Source organism: Cyprinus carpio, chromosome A16 (genome assembly GCF_018340385.1).
Source record: "Cyprinus carpio isolate SPL01 chromosome A16, ASM1834038v1, whole genome shotgun sequence".
Classification (NCBI taxonomy): Eukaryota; Metazoa; Chordata; class Actinopteri; order Cypriniformes; family Cyprinidae; genus Cyprinus; species Cyprinus carpio.
In genome coordinates, this window is record NC_056587.1 from 19,079,042 (window position 1) to 19,095,888 (window position 16,847).

Below are 16,847 nucleotides of genomic sequence, written 5' to 3' on the forward strand. Positions count from 1 at the left end.
ACTCATCATTCTGTGAGACCACTCTGGCACTTTAGACTCGCAGTAGGTGTTAGACTAACAGTAGTTCAGATCATTAAATCACTGCAGTCTCTGCTGTCTGTCCGCATGCTTGACGACACATTTGAAGTCCTGCAAGCCCCCTCACCACCCTCGCCTACAGTTTATATGGTGCAAATATGATTGTGTTGGCATTACTGTCTGTGTTTCCCATACTCAGGACAACAGTCGACGTGTTGACAATGTTCTGAAGCTGTGGATCATCGAGGCCCGTGAACTCCCACCCAAAAAGCGCTATTATTGTGAACTGTGCTTGGATGACATGCTTTACGCCCGCACCACCAGCAAACCCCGAACCGATACTGTCTTCTGGGGTGAGCACTTTGAGTTCAACAACCTGCCAGCTGTCCGCAACCTCCGCCTTCATCTTTACAAAGAGACAGACAAGAAAAGACGCAAGGTAAAGGACCACCTCACAAATAAAAAATGTACATAAAAAAATGTGTATTTTAAAAATAAAATATATTAAAAAATTAAGTGATATATTTTATGCTTATATAAATGGAATTTTATATCATCAAAACTGTATAGTAGCATAATATTAATAGTATTTTATTATACATTTTTTATAATATACAAACAAATGATTTAATTTACTCCCTTAATATTTCTCTTGTGGCCGGAACACAGGCTAGTGGAAAAAAATAATAAATACATTTTAAAAAATAAATAAATAGAGAAGAAACGTAGGGTATTTCATGTTAAACAGGTTTTTTTTCTTTTTAAAAAAGTCGGTGCTTGAAATAAAGCTTTTTTTTTTTTTTTTTTTTTTTGATGATTGCAATGTTAATAATTTTAATTATATGCCTATAATTGTATAATAAACCTGTTTTGAAATACCTTTTTAAAAACATTTTCAATGAGGAGTAAGCTAGCCTAATTTTTATTATCCTCGTAGCACGTCAGATATGCAGTGATGCGCTTTGGAGTTATTGCGGGGCAAATTAATTGAAATATTAATTTAATAATAGCCTAAAAGTAACTTCATAATATTAATAGGCCTACTAATTAGAAGAATGTAACAGGCCTACATTAATTGAAAATGCCAAATTAGATATAACTATTTTAAATCATTTGAAATAATTTTCAAAGTTTTTAAATTCCTTGTTTTATTGTTGTGATTATTTTTTTAATTATTTTCTTTTCTTTTATGTAAAGCACTTTGAATTACCATTGTGTATGAAATGTGCTATACAAATAAACATGCCTTGCTATAGCCTAACTAAAGTGTATATATATTATTTTTATTATTTGTCAATTCGTTATTTAAATGGTATACAAATAAGGAAATAGGTGCAGAAATCACCGGAGTCAGTCACAAGATTTATATAGGACTATATAAAAAAATAGACTAATCTGTGTGAGGACAACTGGCAGCAGCTGGTCTTAAATTCTTTAGACAACGCAAATGACTGTGGACACTGACTGAAAACACTGACTGAACTCAAACTGCTGTTTTTCTAACATTTTCTAACACACAGCTGCAAATTACAGTCGAACTGAATGGGTGAACACTCAAGAATTTACATGCATGACATGCCCAAAAAAGCCTGGATAACAATTGGCTAACACTGCTGTCAGTCAAACTCATCAAGAATTATGCAAAAACACATTTTATTTATTTTAGTTATTTGAGATGTTATAATAGTTCTCTAATTGTGTTAAAATAGATGAAACCATAAATATTTAACAAAAATTATATTTGTATAATAAACCGGGGGGGTTGGGGGGGGCTACGCCCCTGATATACAGTATATGCATATATTAATATATGTATTCATTTTATATGACTATTATTTTTATTAATACTATTAATATTATAGTATTTTTATTTATATTTAATATTGTATATAAATGAATATTTCTTAACAAATTAATGTGTGTATATATAAATATGTTAAGATTATATAAATGACTCTTATAGACCCAAAAACAGTTGTTGTTGTTGTTTTTTTGCAAATAAGTGAAAAACAAATAATGATAGCAATTGTCAATTAAAAATATAAACAAAGAAGATGAGCCTTTGATATGTCTTACTCCAACTTCCTTTTTCAGCAGGAAATACAAAACTCAAAGAAAATAAAAAATACAAAACTGCACTTGTCAAGCAATTCAGCAGTTTCTGACATTGCCGCAGCTGATTGTAGCTAAATGACACTGGCGTTTCATTAGCATTAAGGTGAATGATCATCATGTTTTGTCAATTTCTTTGACCATAACAGGAGAAGAGCACATATCTGGGCTTGATCAGCATTCCCATTTCCAGCATCACTGGTCGTCAGTTTGTGGAGCAATGGTACCCCGTCATTCAGCCCAGCGTCCTGGCCAAGGGTGGCGGTGTTGGAGGGGGCAAAATCATCAACGCCTCCCTGCGGCTCAAGTCACGTTTTCAGACCATGAGCATCCTGCCGATGGAGCTGTATAAAGAGTTTGCAGAGTATGTGACCAACAACTACCGTACGCTGTGCGCCGTTCTGGAGCCGCTGCTGAGTGTCAAGAGCAAAGAGGAAGTGGCCTGTGCTCTGGTGCACATCCTGCAGAGCACAGGGAAGGCCAAGGTATAACTTTGTTTCAATAATGTTTGTTGTAAGTAGGTTATTTAGTATGTTCCAAAAACCTAGTGAGCTGCCTAATTAGACAGCATTTTAGGACATCATATGTGTGCTCCTGACCCAAAATATTGTGACAAAGACAATCCCAGAATGTATTGTGCTTGTGGACAAAATGGCAATTTTTGAAATTAGCCAATTAGATGCTTTCCTCTCCATGTATAACATTTTACATGTTTAAATCCAAAAATCAGAGAAAATTAGCAGGAGACTGCTAATGACCTTCTAATATTTGATTTAATAGTGAAAATTATTGACTATTTTACTTAATATGTGGATATGTTGTTATTTTTATATATGCATTTTGGGTAATGAATAAGTGTGTGTAAAATTTTACCACGTTTAAATCCATGAAATCAGAGAAAATGCAGAAAAAAACAGCGACTTAATGTGGACCTGTTCATACAGTATTTCATTTAATACTGAAAACTATTGGGAAAATAATGTAATGTAATTAATAATTGACTGTTTTAACTAATATTTGTGTACTGTATGTGTATTTTTATGCATTTTAGAGAATCAAATTTTTAACTCTGTGCGAGTGCAAATAAAATGTATTTTTCTTACAGTTTTAGTAATTTCAGTACATCAACTTCAAAATTCATTTAACAGTTAACTTATTTCACTTAGTTGCCAAGGCAACATTTTTAGATTTCATTTAACTATTTAATCTATTTTTTTAGATTTTATTTCAACTTTGTTACAACAATAACAACACTGCCTTTGCAGGGCACTCCAAATCACTCACTTATTTGGTTCTATCACAATTAGGAAACTGCATATGTTGACAGGAGACAACAAGACAACTCACTAAGTTTAATTATATGTAAGGTAATTGTGAAGTGATCACAGATGTCTCTTCTTTTGCTCTGCACAGATTTTCTTTCAGACATGGCAATGTGTGAGGTGGACCGATTTATTGATCGAGAGCACCTGATCTTCAGAGAGAACACCCTGGCCACCAAAGCCATAGAAGAGTACCTCAAACTCATCGGACATAAGTACCTCAAAGACGTTTTAGGTGAGACGTCCTCCCACAGTTTGTCTCAGTCGCTGTGCGCTCACACTTTAATGGTTTCATTTGGTTTCAGGTGATTTTATCCGAGCGCTGTATGAGTCAGAGGAGAACTGTGAAGTCGACCCAATGAGGACTCCACCTTCTGTGCTGCCCGAACATCAAGCCAACCTCCGGATGTGCTGTGAGCTTGCCCTCTGCAAAATCGTCAACTCTCATTGGTTAGTTACAGTGCTGACATAGACCATCCTTTCATAGACCATTATCACAGTCTTCTCTCACTCTCACACACACACTCCAAAAAATTACAAAAAATATTTCTATTTCAAAAAAATTTTTCTTTCTAATGAACTATCAATACATAAAAAAAAAAATAACATTGTATATATAAAAAGTTACACCACCCAAAAAAAAAAAGAAATTTTGTCATTAATCATTTACCCCCATGTTGTTTTAAATATGTAAAAGCTTTGTTCGTCTTCGGAACACAATTTAAGATATTTCAAATGAAACCGGGAGGCCTGTGACTGTCCCATAGACTGCCAAGTAAAATACACTTTCAAGGTCCAGAAAAGTATGAAAATCATTGTCAGAATAGTCCATCTGCCATCAGTGGTTCAACTGTAACGTTATGAAGCAACGAGAATACTTTTTGTACACGAAGAAAACAAAAATAATGAATTTTTTCAACATTTTGTCTCCTCTGTGTCTCTCCGCTTCACCGTAGCACCATTTTGGAGAATATCAGCTGAAAGCAAACTGCACACGTTCTTCTGTGTCAGCCACGACACAAGGATACGTTTTCTACGTGTATTTATGCTTTGATTTGAATGAAAACAGTGCATCCGTGCAGCGCTGCTGACACAGAAGAGCGTACACTGCTTGCGTTCAGCAGATGTTCTTAAAAATGGCGCTATGGTGATATGGAGAGACACAGAGGAAACAAATTGTTGAATAAAGTAATTATTTTTGTTTTCTTCGCATACAAAAAGTATTCTCGTTGCTTCATAACGTTACAGTTGAATCACTGATGGCAGATAGAGTATTCTGACGATGTCTTTCATACTTTTCTTGACAGTGTAATTTATTTGGCAGTCAATAGGACAGTCACAAGCCTCCCGCTTTTCATCCAGAATATCTTAAATTGTGTTTCGAAGACGAACAAAGCTTTTACAGGTTTGAAACGACATGGTGTTATGTGATTAATGACAAAAAATTTATTTTAGGGTGGAGTATGTCTTTAAGTGCACCACACCTTCTTTTACAACTGTTTAATGATAGCTTTGAATGATTGGAGATCTTCTTAACCATCTTTAAGATTGTATGATGAAAATTATATGAAACATATAGAGAAAACTGGTAATTGATAACAATTCACATTATCCTTCATCCTGAATTTCCAGCCTATATTTTAATATATTTTACATGAAAAGGCAGTGAAAATATGATGTCACACTAACTGCTTAAATCTAAATGGAGATAATCTGCATTATTTGTTTTTCCCAGTGCGTTTCCAAGAGAACTAAAAGAGGTGTTTGCATCCTGGCGCGTTCGATGCGCTGAGAGGGGACGAGAGGATATTGCAGATCGACTGATCAGTGGTTCCCTCTTCCTGCGCTTCCTGTGTCCAGCCGTCATGTCGCCATCCTTATTCAACCTCACACAGGAGTACCCTGATGAGCAGACCTCACGCACACTCACCCTCATAGCCAAAATTGTGCAGAACCTTGCAAACTTCTCAAAGTCAGTACACACTTCTTTAAGGTCTTTTAACTTTATTACAATCTCATCATTTTCTGCTGCATTATGAGAGCACAGTTGCATGCATTCATACTGGTCTTTTCAGCAGGGTAACCATTCTGATTGGGGATGCATGATATATTGGGATTATATTGGTTATCAACCAGTATTTTATTTTTTTATTTTTTTATTTTTTTTCATCAGATATGTATTTTGTTCATTCTCCTTTTCCCCATTCTGTTTCAAGATGCATAATATAATGGAACCAAACTGGTTACAAACTAATTTGATTTGGAATAAATGATATGTTGATACTGGTTATCAACCAATATTTTTATTTTATTTCATTTGATTCATTCATTTGAATACATGTACCATTAATTTACCCCTGATTTAGGCAAAGAAATTTCATGGTTATCGTAACAGCCAGAATTTTAATATCAATGCATCCCTAATTGTGATCATGATATTTGTGTTTTAATTGTAATTCTTCCGTCCAAACCAACATATGGTACACTTAAATCCGGGACTGTCGTCTTGACTTGGGTTCATGTGTCTTTGCTCAAGGATACGGTGTTGATAGGGATCTCTTTAACCCCAAATTTATAGGTTAAATTATGACGTTTGGGCTGTCAGCCCAGATCATTAACCATTAAGATATAACAAACTGTGCAGCCGTTACTGATGATGAACATAATGATCATTCACATTATCATCATTATCATTGTGGTAACATTCAAAGCTGACCGTATCAACCCCGTGTCTTTACCGATTCCTCACCGTGTTACAGGTTTGGCAGTAAGGAGGAGTACATGTGCTTTATGAACGAGTTTTTAGAGATGGAGTGGGGCTCCATGCAGCAGTTCCTGTACGAGATCTCCAATCTCGACAGCGTGAGCAACGCAGCTGCTTTCGAGGGCTACATCGACTTGGGAAGGGAGCTCTCGATCCTGCACAGTCTTCTTTGGGAAGTCATGGCACAGCTAAGCAAGGTAGATGCTGTTCGATCATCTAGATCAGGGATGGGCAACTTTGATAGTGACGAGGGCCAGCATTTTTTTCTCTTGTAAACCAAGGAGCCAGATGACTAATCCACGCCCACACACCTTTTACACAGTCTTACTCAATTTCCTTTTTATTGAAGGAAAATAAAGTATAACTAATGTAATTTGTTTTTAAAGATTTTATAAACTATAAAACTTGTGCAGTTATGCTAATTCAGAAGGAAAACTTTGTTGTCAGCAGACAGAAATATTACCCCAACAAGCTAATGTAAACATCTCAATTGCATTGTCTGTAAATTTGCAACAAATAAATATACAGAGGTCCTTTTTTTTATTTGTGGCCTACAGAACATTCTTAAAACAACATAAGAGGACAGTTAAAAAAGGGCTTATAAAAAAAAAAAAAAAGTTATTCCAAATGGTACCATAACATATGAATTTGGTAAAAAGATAATGTTAATCTGTTTACCATCTTGCCTGAAAAATACTGTTTTCATGGTCAGTTTTTCATTTATTACTTGCTAATGTTAGTGAATGTTTACATTAGAGTGCACTTCCTACTACGCTGAAATTAATACGGGGAGCGGCTGGAAACTAGTGACCTCTCCTGGTTGGAGATAGTATTAACATTAACATCAGCAATCTCTACGTTACTTGCTTTTCAAATGTTTTAAATTGATCATTCGTGGCAAATATAATCTAACGGGCCATACGGCCGGCAGTTGCCCATCCCTGATCTAGATGAAGATGACTGTGTTTGTCTACTTACGTATGTGATCGGTCATCAGTCTGTTTTTACCGTGCCAAAGGATGCTATCATCAAACTCGGACCATTGCCCCGCCTTCTGAATGACATCAGCATGGCCCTTCGTAACCCTCACCTCCAGCGACAGCCCAGTCATCAGACGGACAGACCGCCTCCAGAGAGACAGACAGACAGGCTGCTCTCCAGACCCAGCTTCAACAGGGGCATCTCGTCTGAGTTCCAGAACCTCATGATGAGAGACCTCAACAGGTAGAGTCTGCTGTCTTTACGTGTGTCACATCTGCAGGAAGTATTTTCCAAATCCTAGTGAGCTGCCTGCTTAGTCTGTATTTTTTTAGGCACCTTATCAAAGTTTGAATCGAAAAAATTAAAACAAAATATACAGAATTTAATTTTTTTTTTTTCAATTCTGCTTTCTGTTTTTAAACCATTTTATTCTATTTTACAGAAAATATTTTAATCATTAATTCTGGTTTTAGTATAGTAACTACATTAAAATTTGAATTTAGTTGTCTTTTATAATATCACATTTGAATTCTATTTTTTATAAATTCTTTTATCACACAGTATAAAAACACATTTAAAATACAATGTATACATATTATAAAATATTTAAAAAATTTAAAATATTGTATTTAAAAATATAATTTTATTAATACATTTTTATAAATACATTTAACTATAATTTTATTTTATTCATTTAGTTTAGTTTAGTCTAGTTGTCGGAATATTTAATTGTGCATTCACATTTTTATGGGCATTATTTCAGTATAACATTTAGATTTTTTTATGTCACATAAAATTTATCTTAAAAAAAGACTTATCATTGAATAACATTGTCAAATATAATCTTTAGCAGATATTAAAAGGAATATTCTTTTTAAATTCTGTTTACTTTATTTTATTTTTTTTTAATTATTTTAATGCTTCTATGAAAGCAGGGTTATTATCGTTAACTAAAACAAAAACTATAATTTAAAAAAAATACTTGAAACAAAATAAACATTAATATACCTTATTTTATTTCAGATATTTGCCAGGATTTCTCATTTTTGTTTAGTTTAACTTGAAGTATAAAATAACAAACTAAATAAAGTAAAAGTAACAAATAAATATTAATAAATACTATATATAGACATTAAAATACACTAATAAACGTCCAAAATACTAAAAAAAGTAAAGGTTTTACTAAAACTAACAATTTTTAAAAAAATCTAATTCACAATATTAACATAAACAATAATAATATATCAGTGATACTAAAATAACACTGTGTCAGAGTTTATTTATTAATAAAATAAATAACTACAAATCAAGAATAATATGGCTCACTAGGTTTTGGAACTGAGCTAAAGCAAATGTCTTAAGGAATATTGTTTGTGGAGAAAATGAGCTTGGATATGATTTTCCATGTTAACTTTCTCATATCTCACATAGTTCAGTCGAGATCACTCGCCTGCCCTCTCCAACCTCTGCCATGTCCAGTGGTGGAGCGCCTCCGCCCCGGGCCGGATTGGGGGGGTTTGCGGACCGCGATCATCCTCAACGGGCCTCATCTAAAGACGTCTTCTATGTTGCCCGTCCCCCGTTGGCCCGCTCTAGTCCAGCATACTGTACTAGCAGTTCTGATATTACTGATCCAGACCCAAAGGTAAGTCCCATAGGACAGTGCTTCTGATAGGGTGGGGGGTTCTGATTAAATAATAACCCCATTCATTTAGAAATCTTTCATGACTATGGTCAGAACTGTCTGGTCCGAATTCTCATGTGAATAACAGCTCGCTCCCTAGCACACGTTTCGCCAGCTTTTCTGAGGGTTGGCTTTGTTCCTGTGGGAGAAGGAAGCGCCACTGAACTGCTTACTGCAGAGTCAAATACCATCCAAGCATGGAAAGAGGGCTACGAGATGATGTGGGTGCAGTCAATACATATGATAGAGATTCTTTACCTTAATCTTGCATCACCATTTGGTATTCAGGGTCCTGACATACAGTACAAAAAGTCAACTATTCACCCAAAAATTTAAATTCTGTGAATATTTACTGCAAAATTGCATCAAATGCTGTCAACAAAGCACTATAAAGGTAGTTCATATTATTTGTGCACTATATTCCAGGTCTTCTTAAAATGTAAGATTTAACCGATTAAATTTAATTAATTAAAAAGATTTAATAATTACATAAAAATGGCACCTTCCATGTTAGGTTTTGCCTCAGTGCTATATGAATTCATTTGACTTTTGAAGTCTATTTCAGAGGAACTTTAGCTTCAAAATATAAGTCTCAGAATTTTGAATTTTGAATTTATTTATTTATTTTTGCTACAAAGGTTCAATTAAATTCATTTAAATTATATTTCCCCTGTAAAAGCTGTTGGAAATAATTTCTTGTTATATTATATAATTGCTTAAATATAATATTATGTTATTTAAAAATAATATATAGAATATCATATTTGATCAATTAAATATCATTTTCTTTGACATTATTGCTAGGACTTTTTATTTTTCTTTATTTTATTTATCATAAAAACTATTCTTTTGTAAGAAGTTTAAATATAATCTAAAAAAAGCTTACCTTTGAAAAATCTTTTTTTTTTTCACAATTTAAGTCATGAACTATTTTTTTTTTTTTCACAATTTAAGTCATGAACTACTTTTATGGTGCTTTTGTGGTGTTTGTTTCTATTTTGATTTCAGTTAAATTAATTTCTCTAATTATTTATTAACATTTGTCTGAATATTTAAATAATTATGTCATATATCTTGACATTATTACTTGGACAATTGGGTCTTTTTTATTTTAATTCTTATTTATATTTTAAATATGCTGTAAAATGATTGTCAAAAACTTACCTCTGCATAGACTACAATCAGTAAATTCTATGTGATTTTTTTTAATGGAAATATTTTACATAATGTAACAATGACAGTTAAATGAGCAACTGAAAAAAATCAATTTAAGTCATAATAATTCATTTTTATGACGTTTTTGTTCATTCTGAATTCAGTTAAAATTATTTTATTCTATAAAAGCTGAGCGTAATTATGTATTAAGTAACATTATTTTAATATTATTACAAACTTTGTCAATGTTTGGACAACCTGGCTTTTGTTTTTATGCATTAAAGCATAAGAATAAAAAGAAACAAATTTTACGCGTAATAATTCTACTTCCTGTGAAAAAAAATAACAGCTTATGGGTTTTTAACAACATGAGTAAATAATAACAGAAATTTTTGGGTGAATGATTTCCTTTTAACCCAAGTTAATACACACATGCTGTCAAGCCACGTTCATAACCGGCCACACCTGCTGCGCTCGGCAGGTATCTGCAGCGTTCTCGCCCCTTAGGTTCTGCTGTAGTTGTTAATGAAAATGTTTCTATGATGGACCTCCAGGACTCAAGAATGAACAGCGTCTCTAACCTGCAGTCTATGGGGGACATGCTCAACTCTTCCCAGGCCTCGATTGCCGGCCTCCAGCACTACGGTGGGCTCGCGGGCTTGGGAGGAGGCCTCGGAGGCCAGCTGCGTGCCGGAGGGCGTATGTCGGCCGGATCCGGGTTCTCCAGCATCCCCGGGTCTCATGATGATCCAGACAGAAACCAACCACCAACCACACACTCCCACAACAACAAAAACCCCCCTCTCCCCTACACCCCCTCCCCTCCAAAAACCCCCTTTCCACCATCTGGCTGCTGACGGGCCTCAGCTTCACCACCAGCACAGTCGAGCTCAACCTCCTCCTCCTCTCCTGCTGGCCCCGGAGCCAGACGCTTCTCACCCCACTTACATCCCGCAGTTCGCCCATGGAGGTTTCTCCCGAAGCGAGGACCTCTCCACCCTCAGACCCGGCCCTCATCTGGGTCAGCCGAGTATTATTCACTCCCACAGCTACAGCGACGACTACAGCCGCCATAACCAGAGCGACTACGGGCGACGCCAGATCCCCTTACACATGCAGGTATTTTCTTGACCGTTTTTACTGGCTTTTGCATCATTTTGATTTTAATGTAGTTATTCCAAGAAGCTCAGGAGCACTATCATCTTCATCATGAAATGAAATATATACTGTATATATATATATATATATATATATATATATATATATATATATATATATATATATATATATATATATCTGTTTATATATATATATATATATATATATATATATATATATATACTGTATATATATATATATATATATATATATATGTATATACAATATGAATTAAATTCAGCTATAAAACAGCTCCCCAGAAAGCAGTAGCATCATTAATTGGCTCAAGATTCAATTCACTAACAGCTAGTGTCAATTACAAAACAAATTTGATTCAGACATAAAGCAGCTCTAAAGAAGATAATAGAGTCATTATTCAGCTTAATTTATTTCAGTGTTGATTCAATTCATTTCAATAACCGTGCAAAGTTCATCAGTTATGAAATGACTTCAAAGCAGATTCACAGAAGACAGTTTCATTATCCAGCTCAATTCAGTTCAAGTTTTGTTCCAATTTGATAGTGCGAAATTGATAATATTTCTGAATGTTAATTACCTTTTAAGCCCCAACTCAGCAAGCCAAAAGCAACAGTGGCAAGGAACCGAAACTCAGGTGACAGTAGTGAACAAAAGGAACTAAAGAAGTTAAACTTAACCATCACAGAATCATAAACTTTTTGTTTTGTTTTGTTTAGTGCTGCTTGTACTGAATTTCTGGGTAAAATGATTTAATAATGAATTGCAGAAATGATGGTTGTTATTTAAGCATGTGTCTCATGCCCAGGAGCAGCAGCAGATGGCAGGCATGGCATCGCAGACGGGGACATCTCATTCATCGCTCGCCACGCCACCTTCCACCGTTCAGCCTGCCCGCCAAAGCTCCATGGCTCCTCCCACGCAGCGCATGAAATCGCAACCCTCGCATCAGCTTTCCGTGAGTTCTGCCGCCGCCGCTGCTCCTGCGGGCAAAACCAGGCCACAGAGCGGAAACCTGCTCCAGTCCCCGGAGTCCGGCTTCGGGGGCCGGCAACAGGGTCCTCGGCAGCAGCTGTCTGTCAAAGACAGCACCCCGCCTGGCCTGCCACATCAGCAGAGCTCCACCAGAGAGAGCCAGGGATCCCAGGGCTCTCAGGGCGGAACGCCGCAGTCCACACAGCAATCCAAATCACATCAGGAACGGCAGCAGATCCAGCAACAGCATCTGCTCAAGCCTACCATGAGCAAACAGGTGTTCCTATCAGAAACCATTGTTCACTCTGCTATCAGTGTGTGTATGTGCATTTGTGTCTAGTATTTCTGCAGCTGGATATTTCTTTTTGTGTGTGATCTCTATAAAACTATTATTTTTTAAAGTCATTTGTGATGGAAAAAATGGTGGCAACTGTTTTCAAGTTTATTAAAGCCATTTAATGGGCAATAATGTAACCAATTATTCAGTTTCTTTAAAAAAATAGAATCAGCAATATTTATCACATAAAAACAACGAAGATTTATTTTTAAGGTGGCAACATCAAACTTGAACATCTTAACTTTATAGTCACTACAAGTAGTAAAACAAACAAACACCACAATTGATCAATCTGAATGGAAAATGTAGTTTTATGTGGTAATGTGGTTATTTAAATAAATATTTATTTCACTATAAAAAGATATAAAATGCCACACAGGGAATTTTTCACAATTATTCTTTGCTGATTTTAATAATATTTTGAAAGTTTATTAAAGCCATTTAATATCTTGTTTGCTAAAATTTTAACAAATTAAAAAAAAAAAAATATGACCCACAAAAATGAGAATCTCATTAACACTTTAAAACACCTTATATTTATGATAAATACATATATTAAAACAATAGAAAAACATAGTATTCAATCTCATTATTTAAATAAGTTTATATTGCTACAAGAAGATTTTTGAAAATGCTGCACAGGGAGAATTTTTGGGCAGATTTTAGAGAAAAATTATCAGAATTCTGTGAAATGGAATCAAACCTGGTAAAATGTGTTCAATGGAGCTGAACGCACTACAGTTTAATTGGTAGTAGCATAACAAACTTAATCATTTTCTTTAAAAAAATCATAATTGTATTCAGCAAGGACACAGTAAATTGATCAAAAGTGACAGTAACAACATTTGTAATGTTACAAAATATTTTTATTTGAAATAAATGCTTTGATAAACTTTCTATTAATCAAATAATCCTGTAAAAATGTATCACAGTTTTCACAAAAATATTAAGCATCAACAATAAACTTTCAACATTGATAATAATAAGAAATGAGCAGCATATTAGAATGATTTCTGAAGGATCATGTGACACTGAAGACTGGAGTAATGATGCTGAAAATTCAGCTTTGCATCACAGGAATAAATTACATTTTACGATATAAATATATATATTTTTACGTTGAAATAATATCACAGAAATCTAACCAAACTCAAACTGTGTAGTCTAAATATTAAAGATGCAACCTAAAGTCTGTTTCCACACTTACATGATCTTGTGTTCTTGTCCTCAGGGCTCTTCCCAATCTCCATCCACTCTCAACCCTTCGATCCCTGCCTCTGAGCGAACGGTCGCCTGGGTGTCCAACATGCCCCATCTTTCTGCTGACATAGAGAGTTCCCGCATCGACAGAGAAGAATACAAACTCAAGGAGTATTCAAAGAGCATGGACGAGTCGCGTCTGGACAGGGTGTGTTTCTCTGTTACTTTACTAGCTATACTAGATGTGTTCACATTAGGGAGAAAAATGTCATTTACTCACCCTCATGTTGTTCCAAACCTGTATGAATTTCTTTCTTCTGTTGAACTCAAAAGAACTACTTTGAAAAATGTTGGTAAGCAAACAGTTGCCAGTTGCCATTAACTTCTATCTACAATATGGAATAAAATACTGTGGAAGTCAGTGGCTACAAGAAATGATTTGGCTATCAGCATTCTTCCAAATAACTTCTTTTGTGGTCATCAGAAGAAAGAAACTCATACAGGTTTGGAGCAACTTGAAGGTGAGTAAATGATGACAGAATATTCATTTTTGGGTGAACTGTCCCTTTTTGACCGTTTTCAAACTGTTTCTTGGTCCAAACTTGATGCAAATGCGCCACAAGACTCTCAGTTGACTGCAGAGTGTAGTTGTGTCTCCCACCTCAGCACACAAGTGTCAAGGAAATGCATATCATGTCTTTCACCTCTGTAGCAGATGGTGCTGGCAGCCTCATTTATGCATTATTTAAATATCAAATGAGAATGAGCAGCCTTTTGCCATTAAACAGACTTCAGGAGAGAGCAGCATGGGCTTTCAATCAGTACGTTCTGGCTGCTCTTGACCTTCTGTTCTCCCCTGTGGAAATTTGTGTAGAGGTGACACGCAACCTTTTTTCAATGTTTCACAGTGTGCCTATTAAAAGACAGTTCCATATTCAGCTGTGAATCAGCATTTTTTTATATATATACATTTTCTCATTCCTGTGTGGTTTGGAAGGAGAATTATGCTAACTTGCATTGACTGTAGTTGCCCACCTAGGCAACATTTTCATGCATGAATGACACGTTCCTTGCGGAAAAGCTGTAGGGAGCAGAATCATACTTGCTTAGCTGCCGAATTTTGGCCAAAATCTAAAAGTTGCTCATTACTGAAAAACAAAAAACAAAAAAAAAAACACTGTTTCCAAAACGGCTGAGCTACAAAAATATGAAAACAGTCATTATTTACTCTTAGTCTTTATTTCTCACAAAAGTTGAATTTTTGAAGAATATCATTCCCCTTTAAAATTTCACAGATGAAAGAAAGTGTTTTAGAGTAAGATTAAGTAAATGATCCCAGAATTTTTGCAGTGCCGCCACTTTTAGCTAATCTCTCACCAAAGCTGTACGCTAGGAGTATTTTATTACCTTACTGTCTCAACATTTTATTTTATATTTTTGCATATTAATTAATATTAATATTATCTTATTAATATTTTGAGAGTTTATTAAATACATTTAATAGATAATATCTTGTTACTTGTAGTTTTCACAACTTATTCAATTTTTTAATAATTTTATTTTATTATTTTGCCTTTATTTTATTTTTAAATAATATTTTTTTATTTAATTTTAATTTTATAACTATAATTTTATCATTTTATAATTTTATCTAATACTTGTATGTGCTTTTAATACTTTTTAAGACTTTGAATACTTTGTTTTGCAGATTTTAATAATATTTTAAAAGTTTATTTAAACCATTTAATGGATAATATCTTGTTTAATTATAATTTTCATTTTTTAACAATTTTTGATACTTTTATTTTTTATTTATTTTAATTGTTTTTACTTTTAATTAAAACTTTAAATTTTTACTTTTTTAACTTTTAATACACAGAACATACACATAACTATTTTTTCTTTTTCTTTTTCTTTTTTTTTGCAGATTTTAATAGCAGTTTTACAATTTATTAAAGCCTTTTAATGGATAATATCTTGTTAATTATAATTTTTAAACAATTATTTCATGTTTGAACACTTCTAATACATTTAGATTTTTACTTTCATTTAGTAATCAATTTTAAGTTTCAGTAATTTTTGTTTTGAATGTAATTTGATACTTTTTAAACTTTTTGACACTTTTAGTTACTCACTCACCTCCCTTTTACCTTACTGTCTCAACAAAGCCATCAAGATGAGGGTAACATCTGCTCTGATAACATGCCTGCTGTCTTCATCTCTTCTCTGGACGCAGGTGCGTGAATACGAGGAGGAGATCAACTCTTTGAAGGAGCGTCTGATGATGTCACACCGCAAGCTGGAGGAGTACGAGAGGAGGCTGTTAACTCAGGAGCAGCAGACCAATAAAATCCTGCTGCAGTATCAGAGCCGACTGGAGGACAGCGAGAGGAGACTGAGACAGCAGCAGATGGAGAAAGACAACCAAATTAAAGGAATTATTGACAGGTAATATATAAAAAAAAAAAACAGAGGCAGGAGAAATATTGAGCGGTGGTCATGTGATCACGCTCACTGTGTAATTACTTTGTTTCCTTCTAAATTCATCTGACAAAGACCCCTTATGTACAGTAATGCTGTTTAGAAATAGTGGCCTGAAAAAGTGTTTGTATATTTAAACCAAACTTAAAAATGTCTAAATGTCATTTCATTAGAAAACAAGATCAAAATGTCAAATAAATTGGCATTAATTAAAAAAATAAAATAAAATAAGCAAAGCATTTCATGACAAGTGATAAAACACTATATACACTACTGTAATACACTCAAAAGTGCATTATATACTGTACACTCAAAAGTTTTAATGTTTTTGAAAGAAGACTCTTATGGTCAAAAATACAGTAAAAGCTGTAATAATGTGAAATATTATTAAAACTTAAAATAACTATTTTCTATTTGAATATATCTTAAAATGTAATTTATTTCTGTGATGCAAAGCTGAATTTTCAGAAATCCTTCTAATATGCTGATTTGCTGCTCGGATGAAAACAGTTGCGCTGCTTCATATTTTTGTGGAAACCATGATAAATATATATATATATTTTCTTTTTTTACTGTCACTTTTGATCAGTTTAATTCATCCTTGCTGAATAAAAGTATTAATTTACATTTTAATTATTTTTTTATTAAAAGTTATTACATTTTATAAAAAAAAATATATATTAT

The 16,847-nt window shown here is 34.1% G+C and overlaps 1 protein-coding gene across 1 annotated transcript in view; it reads left to right on the forward strand.

Annotated features, from left to right (window-relative positions):
• Positions 1 to 16,847, forward strand: part of syngap1b (synaptic Ras GTPase activating protein 1b) — a 110,289-nt gene that overhangs the window by 76,136 nt on the left and 17,306 nt on the right. Inside the window, 14 exon segments of the mRNA XM_042773145.1 lie at positions 218 to 457; positions 2,280 to 2,615; positions 3,543 to 3,687; positions 3,758 to 3,902; positions 5,188 to 5,424; positions 6,212 to 6,413; positions 7,214 to 7,440; positions 8,629 to 8,842; positions 10,591 to 10,765; positions 10,768 to 10,874; positions 10,877 to 11,155; positions 11,979 to 12,422; positions 13,714 to 13,890; positions 15,919 to 16,130. Of these exon segments, the coding sequence (XP_042629079.1) occupies positions 218 to 457; positions 2,280 to 2,615; positions 3,543 to 3,687; positions 3,758 to 3,902; positions 5,188 to 5,424; positions 6,212 to 6,413; positions 7,214 to 7,440; positions 8,629 to 8,842; positions 10,591 to 10,765; positions 10,768 to 10,874; positions 10,877 to 11,155; positions 11,979 to 12,422; positions 13,714 to 13,890; positions 15,919 to 16,130 (3,140 nt within the window).